The sequence below is a fragment of the Hypomesus transpacificus genome, unplaced genomic scaffold, assembly GCF_021917145.1.
Source record: "Hypomesus transpacificus isolate Combined female unplaced genomic scaffold, fHypTra1 scaffold_287, whole genome shotgun sequence".
Taxonomy (NCBI): domain Eukaryota; kingdom Metazoa; phylum Chordata; class Actinopteri; order Osmeriformes; family Osmeridae; genus Hypomesus; species Hypomesus transpacificus.
The window spans coordinates 35,779-56,406 of record NW_025813814.1 but is presented as its reverse complement, the minus strand read 5'-3'; the positions used below and the strand labels follow the sequence as shown (position 1 = coordinate 56,406).

The 20,628-nt window shown below is 52.9% G+C and overlaps 1 protein-coding gene across 1 annotated transcript in view; it reads right to left on the bottom strand.

Annotated features, from left to right (window-relative positions):
* LOC124463484 (serine/threonine-protein kinase WNK2-like) overlaps positions 1-20,628 on the bottom strand; it is a 32,011-nt gene that overhangs the window by 5,720 nt on the left and 5,663 nt on the right. Inside the window, 25 exon segments of the mRNA XM_047015216.1 lie at positions 27-259; positions 465-1,066; positions 1,405-1,469; positions 1,683-1,740; positions 2,247-2,642; positions 2,645-2,818; positions 2,820-2,954; positions 2,956-3,104; positions 3,413-3,598; positions 4,613-4,655; positions 5,132-5,302; positions 6,135-6,251; positions 6,666-6,828; positions 10,388-10,437; positions 10,860-11,411; positions 12,848-12,961; positions 13,811-13,948; positions 14,593-15,393; positions 15,552-15,895; positions 16,275-16,551; positions 16,992-17,211; positions 17,595-17,683; positions 18,350-18,507; positions 19,062-19,282; positions 19,521-19,693. Of these exon segments, the coding sequence (XP_046871172.1) occupies positions 27-259; positions 465-1,066; positions 1,405-1,469; positions 1,683-1,740; positions 2,247-2,642; positions 2,645-2,818; positions 2,820-2,954; positions 2,956-3,104; positions 3,413-3,598; positions 4,613-4,655; positions 5,132-5,302; positions 6,135-6,251; positions 6,666-6,828; positions 10,388-10,437; positions 10,860-11,411; positions 12,848-12,961; positions 13,811-13,948; positions 14,593-15,393; positions 15,552-15,895; positions 16,275-16,551; positions 16,992-17,211; positions 17,595-17,683; positions 18,350-18,507; positions 19,062-19,282; positions 19,521-19,693 (5,629 nt within the window).

Below are 20,628 nucleotides of genomic sequence, written 5' to 3'. Positions count from 1 at the left end.
TGTTAAGAGTCGCCCCTCCTACTCACTGGTCTTGCTGGCATCGTTGCTCTTGGACTTGGCGTTCCTGAACTGCTGCACCAGAGGGCTGAGCAGCTTGCCAGCCTTCAGCTTGTGCTTGCTGGGCCTCTTCCTCCTGCCTGTAGGGGGCGCTGTGTGAGACAGGCCAAGGCCCAGGGGAGGGGCTTTACCCAGGCGCTGGTACAGCAGCTCGATCTCGTCTCTCTGATTGGCCTGCAGCTCTGAAATCTCTTTCAGGTGTCTGGGAGAGTGACCAGGGATGAGAAGGGGATGGGAGGAGATTAGAGTTAGCAGAAACAGGATTGATACCAGAGATCTGGGGGCGTGGGTTGAATTGAAAACGACCAATCCGCAAAGATCTGGTCCCACCTACATTCGAAAACAAACCTACGCCCCTGTGTCGATCTTTCCTACAGAGACATCTACAAACAGACAGGCCATCTTACTTCTCCCGCAGTCTGTGCAGTTCTCTCTTCATGTCCGAGTCTTCCACCTCCGAGTCGTTATCGCTGCTCCCGCAGACCGAGCCCTGCACGCCTCCGCCCCGGCTCGGCGAATCGGAGCTCTGCACGCTGCTGCTCCGCCCCGAGCGCCGCAGGAAGGCCACCGCCCTCTTCATCAGGTCGCTCCCCCTGCGCTCCGAGCGGGCGTGGCGGGAGGGCGTGGCCGGGGCCATCTTGGCGGGGCTGCTCTCCGCCCCCGAGTCGGACGACAGGAAGCGAGCGTGGGCGTGCACGGTGACGTCCACGGGGACTGACCCGGACGTGTGGGCCCGCGGCAGGGAGCCGCGCTTGGCCAGGGAAGGGGGCGTGTCCAGGTAGAAGTCGGGCGGGGCGGAGTAGCGGCTGTTTCGCTGGCGGAGGGCGACGTCGTCCTCGGCGCTGACCACGGCGAAGCGGCCGATGGTGGTGCAGGAGGGCGTGGCCTCGACCGGGCCGGGGGTGTAGTCTGAGGCGTGGCCACCGGGGGGGGCCGGAGAGGCAGCGATGGTCCAGCTCCTCATCTTTAGCTCTCCTCTGCTGACCACGTCCACCTGGCCTGACACCACCTGGACACACAGCACACAGTGTTGACGGCTGCTGCACCAGTGCGTTTCAACACAGGGTTCAAATACATGAGTGGTGAACAGCGACTCGTTTTTGGAACGTTGGTCGAATTAGACGTGTAAAATCTGACCTCATGTCAACAGGAAAAATCTAAATTTGTCCCTAAAACTGTTTCCAAAGCCTTTTTAGTGTCTAAAACACTCAGTGTTGCAGTCACATTCACCTCCAGGGACAACAGGCTTGGCTTCATTTCATTTACAGTAAACTGCTGCGGAAACAGTTATAAGTGTAATCATAATACTACTACAGTGACTCATGATTGATTCATGATTTCAAGTACCTTGAACCTGCCCCTGGTTCCTGTGCAGGACACAGAGTGGGGCACAACGTTTCTCGACATGGAAGCTGTGGGCAGACACACACACAGACGTTACCATCACAGTCAGACCAGACACACAGACGTTACCATCACAACCAGACTGGACACACAGACGTTACCATCACAACCAGACTGGACACACAGACGTTACCATCACAACCAGACTGGACACACAGATGTTACCATCACAACCAGACTGGATATCTCAGGCCCGCGTGTTTGTACCCTATTGTACGTACCACTCACAGCTGAATCACTGAGCGTGCTCAAACTGTCCATCCTTTCTGGGATCTGGGGCTGAGAGAGGGAAAGAGAGAGACAGACAGGACGAGATAAACAAGACAGACAGACTCAATTACTAGAATGAGGTGGATGGATGGATAGATGGAGAGAAAGAGAGAGGCAGATATACAAGCAGATAGAAAGGCAGAGAGAAAGGCAGAGAGACAGGCAGATAGAAAGGCAGATAGACAGGCAGATAAACAGGCAAATAGAAAGGCAGATAGAAAGGCAAATAGACAGGCAGACAGAAAGGCAGAGAGACAGGCAGATAGACAGGCAGATAAACAGGCAAATAGAAAGGCAGATAAAAAGGCAGACAGACAGGCAGAATGAAAGGCAGATAGACAGGCAGATAGACAGGCAGACAGACAGGCAAATAAACAGGCAGATGGAAAGGTGGATAGAAAGGGAGATAAACAGGCAGAGAGAAAGGCAGATGGACAGGCAGATAAACAGGCAGACAAACAGGCAAACAGACAGGCAGATAGATGGATAAACAGACAGATTCATGATTTCTTTACCAGTTGTTCCCCTGTACGATAGCGTCCCTCCCCCATGGGTCCGGGGGTGCTGTTCCCCGACCCCCCAGCAGCGCTCTCGGGCCCAGGGGGGGACTGGACGTACTCCGTCCCAGAGCCGGGGGTATCTGCGGCGCTGCCCGAGGGGTACATGGGGGCGTACTCCTGGTACAGCAGGTTCCTCAGCTTCTCATCCAGGGTCTTTATGGTGCTGTCCACAAAGCTGCCCCGCCCCACCCTCCCCTCCCCGTCAGACTCCCCAGGCCCTGCCCCTGGCTGCGAGGGGGCGGGGCTCTGGGGTAGGGAGGGTGCCTTGGCTCCGCCCACACTGGCGAAGGGCTGCTGAAGCACCACGGGGGTCTGCTGGGCACGGTCGCCGGGGGGGGGTAGGAGGAGGGCGGGGCATCGCGGGGCACGGAGGTGTCCTGGGGGGGCAGGGGGGTGAAGGGGGACCCAGCCGGGGCACCTCCGCTCACATCGAGGGAAAGAGGCATGGCCAGCGGGCAGCAGGGCACGTCCTCCACCACGCTCGTCATCTCGGCCATGTGGCGGGCGGTGGGGGGGGCCGGGGGCGGGGGAGACGGCCCCCGGGCGCCCCCCTGGGGGGTCCTCGGATGACAGGGAGCTCCGGAGGGAGTGGGGTTCTGACGGAGCTGTGGGCTGCTGGGAAGGCTGTGTCCTGGGCTGGGCCGGGCCGCCAGAGGCCCTCTCTGGAGGGGGGGGCGGGGGACAACGAGGCCAGGAAGAGGGGGTCTAGGTTGGACATGATCGGGGGGCTGCAGAGGCTATAGACGTCGTAGCCATAACCCCCGCTGCCCCCGGACACAGTCGATGAAGACTCGCCCCTTGACCTCTCACCTCCTAGAGAAAAAACGGACGGTGTGGAAATTAATCATCTTGTTTGAAAAATAATTGACAGTTTTGTTTCAGGGTTGTTGTTTTTTTTGCTGGTAAACCGTGAATGCATCTTCCAGGCTGTTTGAAAGGCGAGATATCCCCTGTACGGTCTCTAGTTTACGGGTACATTCATACTGTGTAACATTTAAAGCTGTTGTTCACACATTTGCCACAAAGGGGCACTGAGTCACCATTGGCACATACTGGCCCCAGGTTCCCAGGGGTTGTTAGAGGTTATGCTGAAACACAGACATTCCAGAAACTCAAGTCACCTTTGGTTGCTGCAGGACACGCAGCGCCACTGTCAGCAAGCTGGCCCGGGGCTGCACTCCCAGGGGACTGTGCGGTTGTAGTTCCGTTGGCCTGTGCTTTTGTAGTCCTGTCAGAGGTCTCCAGACTTAAAGTGGTGTTCTCCTCTACGGGACAGATGATGAACCACCTCTTCCCTGTGTGAAGGACTGAGGGGTGGAGGAAGGTGGGGGGTAGGTGGGGGGATGTGGAGGGAGGGGGGGGGGGGGGGGTGGGGGGAGGTGGGGGGAGGTGGAGGAGGTGGGTGGAGGGAGGGAGGTGGGGGGAGGTGGAGGAGGTGGGGGAAGGTGGAGGAGGGTGGGGGGAGGTGGGGGGAGGTGGAGGAGGTGGGGGGAGGTGGAGGAGGTGGGGGGAGGTGGGGGGAGGTGGGGGGAGGTGGAGGAGGTGGGGGGAGGACACACAGCAGCATTTGAAACTACAACTTGCACATCCATTTCACGAAACCTCCCACAAACACACACTCCTCCACTTGGACTAAAGAGGTATGGAGAGCAAACAGAATGGAGAGAGAGAGAGAGAGAGAGAGAGAGAGAGAGAGAGAGAGAGAGAGAGAGAGAGAGAGAGAGAGAGAAAGAGAGAGAGATGGAGAGAGAGAGATGAGAGAGAGAGATGGAGAGAGAGAGATGGACAGATTGAGATGGACAGAGAGAGAGAAAGAGAGAGAGATATGGAGAGAGAGAGATAGATAGAGATGGAGATAGATAGAGAGATAGAGATGGAGAGAGAGAGATGAGAGAGAGAGATGGAGAGAGAGAGATGGAGAAAGAGAGATGGACAGAGAGAGATGGACAGATTGAGATGGACAGAGAGAGAGAAAGAGAGAGAGATATGGAGAGAGAGAGATAGATAGAGATGGAGATAGATAGAGAGATAGAGATGGAGAGAGAGAGATGGAGAGAGAGAGATAGAGATAGATGGAGACAGAGAGAGATGGAGAGAAAGAGAGTGAGAAAGAGATAGAGAGAGAGAGAGAGAGAGAGAGAGAGAGAGAGAGAGAGAGAGAGAGAGAGAGAGAGAGAGAGAGAGAGAGAGATGGAGATAGAGAGAGAGAGAGAGAGAGAGAGAGAGAGAGAGAGAGAGAGAGAGAGATGGAGATAGAGAGAGATAGACATAGATGGAGACAGAGAGAGACAGAGAGAGATGGAGAGAGAGAGATGGATTACCATTCTGCTGGTAGACAGGCTGAGAGGATCCAGGTGTTAGACTCTACAGAGAGGTAGACAGACCAACAGTTACAGTCACCAGTGCTCCTAGCACATTTGGTGCCCTAGGCAAGATCTAGCACCAGCACCCCCCCCCCCCCCCCCCACCCCCCTCCGTAGCACAAATCGGGGTGCCTCCCTCCCAACCACAACACAGACATATGACGTGGTGCGGTTAGCGCCCTCTGCTGGTAGTGTGGGAGGGTTAATCAATGGATGAAGTTGGGAAAAAGCCGCCCCCCTCTTCATGTTGCCCTAGGCGGCTGCCTATGTCGCCTGTAGGAAGGACCGGCCCTGGCAGTCACCATGGGAACATTATCTCAACTGTCATCTTCTAGCTGTGTCATACTGTATATAGCCTGTCAACAAAGTATCTAGAGCTGATTGAAGTGTTCAGTTATGTGAATTTTATACAGCGGTTCAAACTGTGTATTTTATGCATATACCTGTGTATTTAGACCCCCACCCTGCCCCCCTCACCTCTCTTCGTGACCCCCCAGAGATGTGCCCCAGCTGGGGACTGTCCCCCAGGGCTGTGCTCGCCTCCCCCTCCCCGTCCTCATTCAGCATGTCTTCAGCCTTGTCCACAATGTCCTTTAACTGGTCTATGAAGATCTCCTTCTCGATGTGGAGGATGAAGCCATTCTCCACCTTTGCAGGTGTGCATGACACGGTGAAAACACAGCACACAGCTTGGAACCACATCACACACCATGGCAACTGATCTTAGACACTTCACTGTGACATATTTTCCTACTTTTAGTGTCAAGAAACGAACAGGTCATGCTTTGTCTAGGGGTCAGATGGCTGAGCAGTTAGAGAATCGGGTTATTAATCAGAAGGTTGCTAGTTCGATTTCCGGCAATGACGTACTTACTGTAATTTGCTCTGGATAAGTGCGTCTGCGAAATAACTAAATTTTATGTAATGACTTCATTCTTAAATCACATTGCATTTACACAATTGTATCTTGTACATTTGTACTTTTTGTAATTTGTATTTTTTTCATATTGTAATGTGGCAACTTATATTTTATTTTATTGTACATTTTATTTTATTTTAATTCCACTTAGTACTGCTAGTTTATGTACCCTTAGTATAGATAGTCCACATATTTAAATGTTAGGTTCCTATATGTTTATTGTATGCACCTTCCTGCCAAAGTAAATTCCTTGTCTGTGCAAACTTTCATGGCAAATAAGTCCCATTCTGATTCTGATGTTTCTTAAGGACATGAAGGCTGTGTTGTGTTTAATCGACTGGGCTGTGTTTCTCGATAACAATGGATCGTAGCAACTATCGAGCAAAAAACGAAACCATCGATATTTCTTACATGTGTTTCCCAAACATGCTCGTAAGGTGTAGGCTAATCTATGCGCTTTCAAGAGTTACGAATTTTCAAGAGACACATTAGCTACGATGTCTTTGGGAACGGCCTGTAAAACTAAGATTCGTCCTACGATGGAAACGCAGCCTAGCTCACCATGTAGGTGGCGATCTCCTCAGGAGCGTCTCCGTCCAAGTCGAACTTGAAGGTCACCATTTTGTGGTTGTGAGTCTCCAGATGACACTCCACCATCTTGTCCCCAGTGTTGCATACCTGAGACCCATGTAAAGAGAGAGGAAGTTACTTTGCATTGAACAGAAAAGCTTTAAAAAAATACATAAAACGTGTACTGTTTTATCTAGAAAAACACGTTTCGCATGTGCGTGAAACACGTTTGTCTCTGAAAACACACTTTTGTCACTGGAAACACACGTTTGTCTCAGAAACACACGTTTACCTCTACAAAACACACGTTTGTCTCTAGAAACACGTGTGTCTTTAGAGTGTTCTTCTCACCTGCTGAAGCTGAGTGTTCGGATGTATCTGAGCGTTCTGATTGTAGCTGAGTGTTCTGAATGTAGCTGAGTGTTCTGTTTGCAGCTGAGTGTTCTGTTTGTAGCTGAGTGTTCTGAATGTAGCTGTGTAGTTGTGGAATGGGGGGAAAATCCCTTGAATCGCCAGACTTACATTGAGCATGCTCAGTTTGGGCTTGCTGGCCTTCTCCTGGCGTGAGCGTGTGCGGGACGACTTGCGGTGATGTTTCCTGTGTTTCCCCTCGCCTTTCCCCACACTCGCAAAACTGTCATACCCATCGCTCGTCTCCTTCCCTGATGCCACGTCTGAGCTGAAACTAGGAGCAGAAGACGGGGGGGGTCGAAGGTCATCAAACCAGAAGTCAGATGGAGACTAGTAAGCTTTAACTAACATCTAGACAAACACACAACTCCTCCGCCTGGGTTGTATGTTGGGTACACTTCTCTTACATTTCTTCTATACATTTCTTCCTCCCAACCCCCACCACACCCTCTCCACAACCATACAGGGTCAGAGACTCAAAACATTTTAGAAATCAAAATCTGTTGTGAGCCAGATTCAAGATTCAAGATTCAAAAAACCAACCATGAAGAAATACAACAATGGTTCTCAGTTGCCCCTGCCCGGAAGCGGGTCACCGGGGCCCCCCCCTGGAGCCAGGCCCGGGGGTGGGGCTCGATGGCGAGCGCCTGGTGGCCGGGCCTTTTCCCATGGGGCCCGGTCGGGCACAGCCCGAAGAGACAACGTGGGACCCTCTTCCAGTGGGCTCACCATCCGCAGGAGGGGTCATGGGGGTCGGGTGCAGTGTGAGACGGGCGGCGGCCGAAGGCGGGGGCCTTGGCGGTCCGATCCTCGGCTGCAAAAGTTAGCTTTAGGGACGTGGAACGTCACCTCGCTGGCGGGAAAGGAGCCTGAGCTGGTGCGCGAGGTAGAGAGTTTCCGGCTAGATATAGTCGGCCTCGCCTCGACGCACAGCGTGGGCTCCGGAACCAGTCTCCTTGAGAGGGGCTGGACTCTCTTCCACTCTGGAGTTGCCCTTGGTGAGAGGCGTCGAGCTGGGGTGGGAATACTGGTTTCCCCTCGGTTCGGCGCCTGTACATTGGGGTTCACCCCGGTGGACGAGAGGGTAGCCTCCCTCCGCCTTCGGGTGGGGGGACGGGTCCTCACTGTCGTTTGTGCTTATGCACCAAACGGCAGCTCAGAGTACCCACCCTTTTTGGAGTCTCTGGGGGGGGTGCTGGAAAGCGCTCCTCCTGGGGATTCCCTCGTCCTCCTGGGGGACTTCAATGCTCATGTGGGCAATGACAGTGAGACCTGGAGGGGCGTGATTGGGAGGAACGGCCCCCCCGATCTGAACCCGAGTGGTGTTTTGTTGTTGGACTTCTGTGCTAGACACGGTTTGTCCATAACGAACACCATGTTCAAGCATAAGGGTGTCCATATGTGCACCTGGCACCAGGACACCCGAGGTCTCAGTTCGATGATCGACTTTGTAGTCGTGTCATCGGACTTGGGGCCGCATGTCTTGGACACTCGGGTGAGGAGAGGGGCGGAGCTGTCAACTGATCACCACCTGGTGGTGAGTTGGCTTCGATGGTGGGGGAGGACGCCGGTCAGGCCTGGCAGGCCCAAACGTAATGTGAGGGTCTGCTGGGAACGTCTGGCGGAACCCTCTGTCAGAAGGAGCTTCAACTCCCACCTCCGGGAGAGCTTCGATCATGTCTCGGGGGGGGCCGGGGACATTGAGTCCGAATGGGCCATGTTCCGGGCCTCCATTGTTGAAGCGGCTGACCGGAGCTGCGGCCGCGGGGCGGTCGGTGCATGTCGCGGCGGTAACCCTCGGACCCGGTGGTGGACTCCGGAGGTGAGGGATGCCGTCAAGCTGAAGAAGGAGGCCTATCGGACTTTATTGGCTGGTAGGACTCCAGAGGCAGCTGATGTGTACCGGCAGGCCAAGCGGAACGCGGCTTTGGCGGTCGCGGAGGCAAAAACCCGGGCATGGGAGGAGTTCGGCGGGGCCATGGAGAATGACTTCCGAACGGCTTCAAAAAGGTTCTGGACCGCCATCCGGCGGCTCAGGAGGGGGAAGCAGTGCTCTGTCAACACTGTATACGGTGGGGATGGTGCGCTGCTGACCTCGACGGGGGACGTCCTGGATCGGTGGAAGGAATACTTCGAAGACCTCCTTAATTCCACCAACACGCTTTCCGACGTGGAGGCAGAGTCTGGGGACATCGGGGGGGGCCCTTCTATCTCTGGGGCTGAGGTCGCCGAGGTGGTTGAAAAGCTCCGCGGTGGCAGGGCCCCTGGGGTGGATGAGGTCCGCCCGGAGTTCCTTAAGGCTCTGGATGTTGTAGGGCTGTCTTGGTTGACACGACTCTGCAACATCGCGTGGACATCGGGGACAGTGCCTCTGGACTGGCAGACCGGGGTGGTGGTTCCCCTCTTTAAAAAGGGGGACCGGAGGGTGTGCTCCAACTTTAGGGGGATCACACTCCTCAGCCTCCCTGGGAAAGTCTATTCAGGGGTCCTGGAGAGGAGGGTCCGTCGGATTGTCGAACCTCGGATTCAGGAGGAGCAATGTGGTTTTCGTCCTGGCCGTGGAACAGTGGACCAGCTTTATACCCTCCGCGGAGTCCTGGAGGGTACGTGGGAGTTCGCCCAACCAGTCTACACATGTTTTGTGGATTTGGAAAAGGCGTTCGACCGTGTCCCTCGGGGGCTCATGTGGGGGGTGCTCCGAGAGTACGGGGTACCGGATTTCCTGATCGGGGCTGTCCGGTCCCTGTACGACCGGTGCCAGAGTTTGGTCCGCATTGCCGGTAGTAAGTCGAACTTGTTTCCGGTGAGGGTTGGACTCCGCCAGGGCTGCCCTATGTCACCGATTCTGTTCATTACCTATATGGACAGAATTTCTAGGCGCAGCCAGGGTGTTGAGGGGGTCCGGTTTGGTGACCTCAGGATCGGGTCGCTGCTTTTTGCGGATGATGTGGTCCTGTTGGCTTCATCGGGCCGTGACCTTCAGCTCTCACTGGAGCGGTTCGCAACCGAATGTGAAGCGGCTGGGATGCGAATCAGCACCTCCAAATCTGAGGCCATGGTAATCGACCGGAAAAGGGTGGAGTGCCATCTCCGGGTCGGGGAGGAGATCCTGAACCAAGCGGAGGAGTTCAAGTATCTCGGGGTCTTGTTCACGAGTGAGGGAAGAATGGAGCGCGAGGTCGACAGGCGGATCGGTGCGGCGTCCGCAGTGATGCGGGCTCTGCATCGGTCCGTCGTGGTGAAGAAGGAGCTGAGTCGAAAGGCGAAGCTCTCTATTTACCAGTCGATCTACGTTCCTACCCTCACCTATGGTCACGAACTATGGGTAGTGACCGAAAGAACGAGATCGCGAATACAAGCGGCCGAAATGAGCTTTCTCCGTAGGGTGTCCGGGCTCTCCCTTAGAGATAGGGTGAGAAGCTCGGTCATCCGGGAGGGGCTCAGAGTAGAACCGCTGCTCCTCCGCGTCGAGAGGAGCCAGCTGAGGTGGCTCGGGCATCTGATTAGGATGCCTCCTGGACGCCTCCCTGGTGAGGTGTTCCGGGCACGTCCCACTGGGAAGAGGCCCCGGGGAAGACCCAGGACACGCTGGAGGGACTATGTCTCTCAGCTGGCCTGGGAACGCCTTGGGGTCCCCCAGGAAGAGCTGGCGGAAGTGGCCGGGGGGAGGGAAGTCTGGGCCTCCCTGCTTAGGTCGCTGCCCCCGCGACCCGATCCCCGGACAAGCGGCAGATGACGACGACGACGGCCAGATTCAAGTAGTGCTGTGTGCTAATGGAAGCCAGAGAGTCAGTGTCAGAATGGTTTCAGGCGAGGTCATGGAGGGTGCTGACCTGTCGTAGGCGTAGCTGGGCAGGGCCGTGGGCCTGTCCTGAGGCAGCTCCTGGGGACAGAACGACAGACAGTCACACACACGCCACGGGGAGGAGGGCTGTGCGTTAAACTGGAGTCAGATGGCTGAGCGGTTAGAGACTCGGGCTAGTAATCAGAAGGTTGCCGGATCGATTCCCCACTGAGCCAAATGACGTTGTGTCCTTGGGCAAGGCACTTCACCCTACTTGCCTCAGGGGGAATGTCCTGTGTCCGGGAACTTACTGTAAGTCGCTCTGGATAAGAGCATCTGCTAAAATAATATATATATATAGTATAAACTGTTGCTGCGTTGACACAAATGAAAAGAATACTGCGGTGGTCTGTGGAACCATGTGGAACCCTGTGGAACATGTTGGTGGTGAGGTGAATGCGAATGGTGTGTGTGTGAGGTGGTTTGATTGTGTGTTTGAACGGTTGTTTGGGCGTCTTCACCTCGTGGCTCTGTTCTGGTTGAAAGGAGGAGGATGTATTTGCAGTGTCCAAGTTTTGCTGAGTCGAGGCCATGCTGGCACAGCCCAGTACCTGAGCTGCTGTCTGGAAGCCAATGTTTTGCTGACCTGGGGCTGAGGCTGGGGCTGGGGCTGGGGCTGAGGCTGGGGCTGAAATTGGGTCTGTCGCTGGGATAGAAGCTGGGGCGGGGGCTGGCATTGGGGTTGGGACTGAAGATGGAATTGAGGCTGACACTGAATCTGGGGCCGCAGCTGGGGTTGAATCTGGGCCTACAGTGGTTTTTGGGACTAATACTGGAGCTACAGCAGGAAGGTGACCTGGGGCTGGGGCTGACGTTGGAAATGAGGCTGGTGCTGAGGCTGGGGCTGTGCTTGAGGCTAAGGAGGCCGGGACTGGACTCTGAGGGACAGTCCGGTCTGCTGTGTTCGCTGGCTCCACGTCGAGCTTCCAGGATGAAGCCTGGACCACAGGGGGTGCAGAGTGGACCACGGCCACAACAGGAGCTTCTCCCTGGGGCTCCAAGGGGGCACCAACCTGGGCCAGGACAAAACAACAGCAGGATGTTACAGGACACACCTCCCGCTTCCACAGACACGACATGAAATCCACAATTAAATACAACAAATTAAAATGAACGACGAACACACAACATAACATAGGTCGAATGAACGGTAACATAAACTCAATGGATAACTATCATGAGTCTTAATGTACAATGTGCTCTGTACTGCAGCAACATGCTGTATAAACTCTGAACACCCTTTGGGCAGGGTTTCCAAACAAAGCTTGAGCCTGGTCCACTGAAGAGCATGTCAATGCAGGCTTTCTTAGTCCCAGTCTAGGCTTGGTTTGTGGGCAGCCGGCCACGACAGCACAGGCAGATGGGGCTGGTGCTTTAGCCATGAAGGTGACTGAATATTCACCTGGCGGACAGGTGTCTCTGCCAAGGCTGGCCCAGGAAGGGGACCGGGGTGAGCCTGGGGGGACTGGGGGGTGGGGAGGGACATGGGGGGGAGCTGGGGCATCCTAGTGGGGGTGGCCATAGCGAGGAGGGAGATGGACAGTGGGGTCTGAGGGGTGCCGGCGGAGGGCAGAGTGGAGAGAGGGGGGTGTGGTAGGGGCGAGTGAGGGCGCAAAGGTAAGTAGGAGGGGTAGGGCAAAGGGTGGGCCCTCCTGGGGTTTAGAGAGGGCGGGGCGGGGGGGTATGGGAGGGGCTCAGCGCCTCCCGCTGGCATGACCGAGTACGATGAGAGGAACTAGGAAAGGAGGAAAGAAAAGAGAAGGGAAAAATAAACAGAGACAAGACAGCTTCCACTTTCTACCAGTGAGGATGTAGCTCACAGACAAACCTGAGAGAAATGACTCAACCCATAGAACTGAGACATACAGTAGGATTTTTCACACACACACACACAAACACACACACACACACACACACACACACACACAGTTAATGGAGAGAACAGAGAAGCCTAAAACAGAGTATACTAAAGCAGAGCAGAGTACAGTAGAGTACAATATAGTCCTCATCAAGTACTCATCAATGATGCAGACAACTTTTTTTTCAACCTTTTAAAACTTTTGGGGGAAGGTTTTTTTCCCTAAATATTTTTTTTAAACCTTCTAAAACCTTTTTCCAAAAACCTTTTTTTAACTTTTTAAAACTTTTTGTTTGAAAATATTTTTTTGTTGAATTCTGCCTTGCTCCACGGTAGCTTCGAAGACTATCTTACAATTGTTGTGCATGATGCCAGGAAACGATAAAAGGTGCGCACTGACAATAAATATTCTTGATCATGCCACCAAATACTAAAGTAACGAGAAAAATAAATAGTGAATTAAGTTCTAATTCCAGAAAAATCCAGTACAGTAACAAAGCATTTGTACTTCGTTACTTCCCATCTCTGGTAGGGTGAGTGTGTGTGTGTTTTTTGCAGATCGGCTGCTGTAGCTATTCCCCTGACACCCACCTGTGTGTTTATCTGCAGAGGCTGTGGATGGGGAGGGCCTCCAGAACTTGATTGACAGCTGGTAGATAAATCAGAGGACTGCTGAGACAGAGGCTGGCCGGCAGCAGGCAGGAACTGTCAGAGAAAAGAGAGAGAGACAGAGAGACAGAGAGAGAGACAGAGAGACAGAGAGAGAGAGAGAGAGAGAGAGAGAGAGAGGGTAGGAGCGAGGGACAGAAAGAGAGGCAGAAGGAGAGGTGGGATGAGGGAGCGGACTGAGTAAGCAGCATCATTGAGCATTCAGGACTTCTGTCTGTAGACAAACATAAACCATTTTCTCCTTTTCACCTTTGGACTCCCCTGCTGTCTCAGGGGTGTATTTGGCAAACGGCCATGGGTTTGTTTACGTGTGTCTGTGTGTCTGTGTCACATCACCACCCAGGACTAATGAACATACTGCAGAGAGAACAACAAACAGTCGCTGTGTGAACAGCAGTCAGCAAACTGGTAACACCAGTCAGGAGAATCTCAACAGTCACGCTTGAATTCCTCGACAGGCAGATCTCTTTGAAACGTCGTAAAATGTTTCATTAGATAAAATAAACGTTTAATTTCTCTCACGTCATTGGACAAAAAAAAAACACACACAAGTTTACTTATATTTAGGGTCCTGTTAGAAGCAGGTGAGCTAAGATCCTGGGTGGGTCTGTGTTTTGAGACAATGTGTGTAAGTGTGTGTGGGGAGAGGGGGGTGTTGGGGAAGGGGGTAGGTTGGAGGGAGGGGGGTGTTGGGGGCAGGGGGGGTACCTGTGGCAGAAAGACAGTGGGGTGAAGATAGAGTTGGTACTGAGAGAACTAAACACAAACAAGGAAGGGGGGGGGGAGGAATAAACCGGATCATAACCCCATCAGTAACCGCTTCAATTCCAAACGGCCCCACAGTTCAACTCAGGCCACTGTGCGTGTATGGGCTGAACACACTACCTCCAGATCAGGTGTTTGTGCAGCGGGAGCCCTGTCCGGGAAGCTCTGCACGCTGGCTCTGATGTGGTGGGCACTAGGACCTGGAGTGGCAAGAGCAGAGGCTATCTGGGACTGCTGCTGGACCTGCGTTGTACTGGGCTGGTAGACGCACACACACACACACACACGCACGCATCCAGGATATGTTATCATCTTGCGATTGACTTTGACTCACCGTTTCATCACAATTGAAAAAGAAACGACTAAAAACCAGAATAGAATAGAATAAAATAGATGAGAATAGAATGAAGGCTCCACATAGTCATTCACAATTCATGAAATGAAGAGAAGAGAGAGCCAGGACAACCACCATGGAAAGTTAGGAGCATTACAATTCAGGGGAGGACACACAGAGGGAATGAGTCATTCTACTGTAAGCATGGTGAGGACAATACTGCTGCTGCTGCTGAAAAACTGCAAGGCAACACAGGACAGCGGGGGAGTCAAGCAAGCTGTTTCATCATCCATCCTCCCTCCCTCCACTCTCCACCAACCTTACAGGGCCTGGCTGTTCCAGGCCCTGCACGACACCCGCCCTATAACCCCTTCAATCACCACTCCCACCAAAGCAATCAAGGTGGATCCTCCACTGCGGATTGAAACCGAGACAAACGAGCTGTTAATGGGAAAGAGAGGGAAAGCTAAGCATGGGAGTTATCAGAGCCAGGAAGGACTGACCCCTACAGGTTGGCTGCTGATACTGCAGCCACTGGCCATGGGGAAGCCGCTAATGTTCGACCTACCGGCCGGCCCTCGCTGTCATGAGTCCGTACGAGCAGGGTCATTTCCTGGTTGGGGGTTGGGGCTGTGTGCTCAGCCAATGAGAAGGTGCGGTTTGACGGTCTGTGGGTGGGGCTAACGAGGGGGCTGATGTTGGGGCTGAGGGCGGGGCTAACGGCTGGGCTGTGGGCGGGGCAGAAGGGTAGGGTGAGGGAGCGGCTCCGCCCGCTGACGATGTGGTGGAGGCAGTGGTTCAGCAGGGTCAGGTCGCCGTCTTCACACACGGCCCTCGGCGACGCCAGCGGCAACGGGTGTCCGGGGGGCGGGGCCCCCGGGGAGGTGGACGAAGAGACGTGCGGCCTCGCTTTCATCGGGGAGGGCGGGGCCAGCCGGTACGAGGGGGCGGGGCGGGCTTCTGGAGGGTGCTGCTGCTGCTGCTGCTGCTGAGACAGCAGCTGGATGGCCGAATGCAGCTGATTGGCCGAGTCAAAGTAAGACCACGGGTGGGGGTGATGATGACAAAGGTGATGAAGATGGCAGGAGAGGTGTGGAGGCAGTGCGGAGGGGATGTGGGGGTGGTCGGGGTGTTCGGGGGCTTTCTGGCCCAGGTCCAACACCCCGGGGGGGAGCCCTCGGTTCCGGTGGGGACCCAGAGAGGAGTGGGGGGCAGCTAGAGTCTTAGGGAGGGAGTTGGCCCTACAACGCAACATCTCAATGAGTGAGGTACTGCCACGTCTCATGCACAGGTTGGCACCCAGACACATCCTGCTGTCTGGGAGGAGGGGGGCATCCTGAGAGGGAAAGGGCTCACTGGAGTGGCGCTGCTACGATGGTACGACCCCGACAAAAAGGAAACACACGTTTAGTTGGGAAAAAAAGTACATTTACAAAAAGAACAGGTGGGTTGAGAATGAGAAGAAGGGATGCCTCTCAAGAGATCTGAGATGAGTGAAGTTGAAGCCACTTTTGCATGCGAACTAACCTGTGGAGGCTGGTAGGCCCCCTGGTGCAGCTGCGCGGTAGGTTGTTGATAGGCCTCCTGGTGCAGCTGCGCGGTAGGTTGTTGATAGGCCCCCTGGTGCAGCTGCGCGGTAGGTTGTTGGTAGGCCCCCTGGTGCAGGCACGCTGTAGCTTGTGAGTAGTCGTCTTGAGGGGGTTGTGCAGTGGGCTGCGGGTAGGCTCCCTGGTGCAGCTCAGGGGGGGGCTGTGCAGGGGGACTGTAGACCATCTGGACCATGGAGATGGGCTCTGGCAGGGACTGGTAGGGGGCGCTGTGCTGGCTTATCAAAGAATCCAGCAGCACCGTGGAGTCTACTCCACTGTCAGCTATAATAACAGGGGAGAGGAGGGAATACGTTAAGTCTCCCCCGGACAGAGATGAAAGGAGGGAGAGGAAGATGAAAGGATAGCGGGAGAGGAATGCAGAGGCAGAGGGGTTAGAGAGCCTCATTTCAAATTCACAAGTAGGGAGATGACTCAGAGCTAGACTAACACACTGTTATTCACACTCTGCAGCGTTTATTGCGCTGTGTGTGTGTGTGTGTGTGAAGGCACAAAGGGTTGGTAGGCGCCTACATACTCCATAGTGTGTGTGTGTGTTTGTCTGTGTGTGTGTGTATGTGTGTGTGTGTGTGTGTGTATGTGTGTGTGTGTTTGTGTTTGTGTGTGTGATTGTTTGTGTTTGTGTGTGTGTGTGTGTTCTTACACGTGGCAGAGGAGGCATGGATGGGCACAGGACAGATCACGGTGCACTGGTCAGCCTCCGGCTCCTCCGGCTCCACCAGGCCCAGAGGAGCAGCCTTGGGCAGGCCTGCCGTGGGAACCTGCAGCAGGTTCTGCTCCGTCCTGGAGCTCTTCCCGACTGCGTCTCCATCCGCTGCTGGGACCGTCCTCTCCCTCCTCCACTTGATGAGGGCCACGCGGTCCCGTATGGATTTACCTATGATTTTCATATCACTGTCCAGGAAGAATCCTGACTCCACCTAGCCAAGACAGGAGACAGGAAGTGAACTGTTAGGTGTCTGGGGAGACAGGAAATGGACAGTTATGTATATGTCTTTTCTTAATGTGTATAATGCTAAATAATTATAATCTGATAGCACCACAGAGACATGCAAGGCAGCACATCCACGACAGGATGTTTTTCAGGAGAAGGTGCTCTCATCTATACTCTTAAAACATCTCATCGAATGGTGGGTTTAAAATCAATTGGAAATGATCAGTAGTCATTTGAATGGTTGGAAAAGGTCGGAATGTAAAACAATTCCCATTAAGCCAAGTCCAGCTGGGCTTTAAAACGTCAGTATTATTTATTGACGGGGCTTTTAAGTATGTGACAAAGCTGCGTGCGTTAAGGGAAACTGACTGACTAACTATCGATCCCGTTCTTCGTGTTACTCATTGCACGAAAACGACCACTTGCCATTTCCTGGGCCACGCCCTCCGGGGTCTCCTTCTCCAGGTCAAAGGTGAACTCGATGGCTCCGCTGTCCTTGTACTTCCCCTTCAGCTTCTTGGGGTCCTCCACCCACAGCTTCAGGGCGATGGACGCCTTCTGCCCGTCGTCCTCCTCCGCCAGCTCCACCCTCACGCCCGTGTCCTCCGCGAAGAAGGCGTGGTTCAGGAGATCCTTGATGGAGTACCTGGAGCAGGGAGGGAGGGAGGGAGGGAGGGAGGGAGGGAGGGAGGGAGGGAGGGAGGGAGGGAGGGAGGGAGGGAGGGAGGGAGGGAGGGAGGGAGGGAGGGAGGGAGGGAGGGAGGGAGTCAAAGATTAACTTGGCTGACATCAAGATGTTTTTAATTAATTATTTATTTGTTCCTTGTTTCCTGCCAATGGCCATTACTGTCCCAATTGGACCCTGTCATGGGGTTTGGGGGAAAGTGTGTTTTTATCAGTGCAATTTTGCCAGCCAGTTGTGAGCAGAGGAGCTGAACTGACATCCCTTCTGAGGGGTCTTTTAAGGGCACTTTTTTGTGAAGATGTATTAAACGTCTCAGACAGACACATTTTCTGTTCCACTCTCACCTCTCCTCCCACCGGTTGCAGATACACTCCCCAATGATCTCCTTGATCTCTGGGTCGCTGACTTTCCCATAGCTGGCTGGTTTCACCCCCTGGAGGGGGAAAGGGGGGGCAAAGAGGATGAGGCGTTAAGTTATGGTCACGCCAAAGTTGTGTCACACATTCCCCCACACAGACATAGACAGGGAAGGAGCACAAAGGGACAGTGACACACACACAGACTGGGACCTAAAGGGACAGTGACACACAGACAGACTGGGACCTGAAGGAACACTGATACACACACAGACTGAGACCTAAAGGGACAGTGACACACACAGACTGAGACCTAAAGGGACAGTGACACACACAGACTGCGACTTAAAGGGACTGCTGGTGTGTTTGGCACACGTCATTAGCAACAAACGTTGTCCTGTTATCTGCTCCAGACGGATACAAACTGGCCCTACGTGAAAGACCGGTGTCTGTCTACACTTTATACTATCAACGACACTACATCTTACAAATGCTTACTGTAGCATTACTGTGCCTTCTGGCAATGTTACACTGTAGTTATTTGTTTTATATCGAGGGTTTTTATGTTTTATGACGACTGTATAGATGTATGGTGGTATTTCATAGTCAAATTTGGTGGTTTAGGTGGTGTCATAAAAGCTCAAACCACAGTGGGTCCTGATGCTTTTTATTTGATGTCGCCCTTAGAAGGTAAACATGAATGACGATAACAGCGTGAGTGAAATGATCACAGGTGGACTTACGCTGGTGACTTTGCGGTAGATCTGGGCGGCGTTCTGGCACTCGGAGTAGGGGTATTCTGAGGTGGCCATCTCCAGCATGCACATCCCAAAGGCGTACACGTCCACAGCCTCGTCATAGTGCTCCTCGTACATCTCTGGAGCCATGAACTCCGGGGTACCTAGGAAACAAAGTCCGAGAGACGGAGAGTGAGTTCATTCAAGGGCCTGAAGAGGAAATGAACAATGGAATGAAACTAAATTATATCTATATATATTTAAATTATATATCTATATATATTTGGATTATCTTTATAGAAAGGCCTGACCAGGAACTGGGGTTGCGAATGTGAAACCTTTTATGCAACACATCTACACATATTGTTATGGCTTTGACTGTGATAATTATGTAATAATGTGCGCTGCATTGTCCCTGACAAATTAACAAATAAATAAATAAATGACCAGTGAGGAGTTCATTCTTATTTTAATATACAATCATTCAAACGTGGATTCAAACACACACAAGCAAATGCCCATGCATGTGCAAAGACCATCTATTCCCCTGACAAGATCGATATGCTTAGAAACATATCTGTAGGGGCAACAACATAGTAAATCTGTTGCCATAATTCACAGTGCACAACGTCACTGAAAACTGACCTATACTGTAAATTCTTTACAGTCAACACACTGACCAACTTTGGCAAGGGAAGGGTAGGAAAACTCAACCAACCAATGACACTCTTGGCGAAGGACGCTCTCTTGAGCGTGGCCAATCCCAGGTCTCCGATCTTGACGGAGCCGGTGGGGCCGGTGATGAAGATGTTGTCGCACTTGAGGTCGCGGTGGATGATGGGCGGGGCCCTGGTGTGCAGGAAGTGGAGACCTTTCAGGATCTGACGACACCAGCTCCTCAGCACCTTGGGCTTCATCACCTTGAAGCGCTTCAGGTACCTACAGGGTTAGGAGCAGTGTCTGTCATCATCAGCATCCTTGTGGCTTGCTCTCCATCCATAGGTTAGTGATTTAAGTGCATATGGTGAGCGCAGTACATAATCTAAAAAGTGTACAGTTCTAGCAGCATTACAGTGGTTAGTTCCAATAAGAAGCGGCCTGCATTTTACTGGACACATGCAACAGGGTTCTATTTCCGTGACAGAATCGTTCCTCCTGTTTTCCTGATGTTCCTTACGTTTTGAGTGTCCCTGAGGTCATGAGCTCGGTTACCAGGACGATACACTTCTTGCCTTTCACTGGGGATTCCCAGAAGTCGTAGAAACGCACGATGTTGGGGTGCTGGAGAGCTTTCAGCATCTCCGCCTCCTCCTTAAAGCGCTGCCTCTCCACTTTGGACAGCTTACGCTCCTGGTGACAACAAGGACAGGGGGTTGAAAGGTCAGCTGTTTGTAAATTACACTCAACCCTTGTGCTGCCTTCGGGTCACATGACCCAAAGGTTCATAACGAACCATCGTTGTGTTTACCCAATTTATACAAAAACAAATACAAATAAAATTTTGCAATGTGGGGGGTCTGAAACAGCCCAACGGTTAAAAGAAAACGCTTCACTTTGTTTTTGTATGCGGTAAAGTTGTCGCAATGGTGGGTCACAATGACTGATGGGTCAGAATGACCCGAAAATAACACAAGGGTTAAATAGCTCAAATTAGAAATGGTGATCCCAAACCTGGTGTAGAAAACCAGTTATGTTTAGAGTAGAACACAAACAACATGCCGGACTTTGATTGAGGTTCTATGACCATGCAGTATATTGTCAGGTTTAAATGCTCAGTTTTTCACTGTATGAAATTATTGACAGTGAGCTATACAGTCTGTCTTACACAGGGGGCCCCATGTTGCACCTGAACACAAGCGTGGTATTTTGAGTTGACAAGAGCATAAGGGCAGGTTTCGTTCACTTGATAAAAGCTCTCAGGGCTTAGCCTCAATCTGACATTCAAATGACGTGACAACGTCAGATGTGAACGTATGGTTCTGACATCAGAACTGGACATCAGAACTGATATTCAGAAGACTTCAGCTGGGTTTTGTCGCAGTGAGCAGATACAGGTGTCTTTCCCCCGGTGTTTGAGGACAAATTCCAAAGCTGCAGTATCTCACACTGGACAGACACTTTGAAATCTTTGGACTCAAGCCTTGAGGTGATTGAGTTCACCCTGGATCGATGTTTTGGCCCTCATCGTTCCTTAACTGTTGTATAAATAGTCAAACAGCTGACAGGGACAATCCTCCCCTTTCCAAACCTGTTCCTGATCCATCAAAGTGAAGGGAGACCTGACA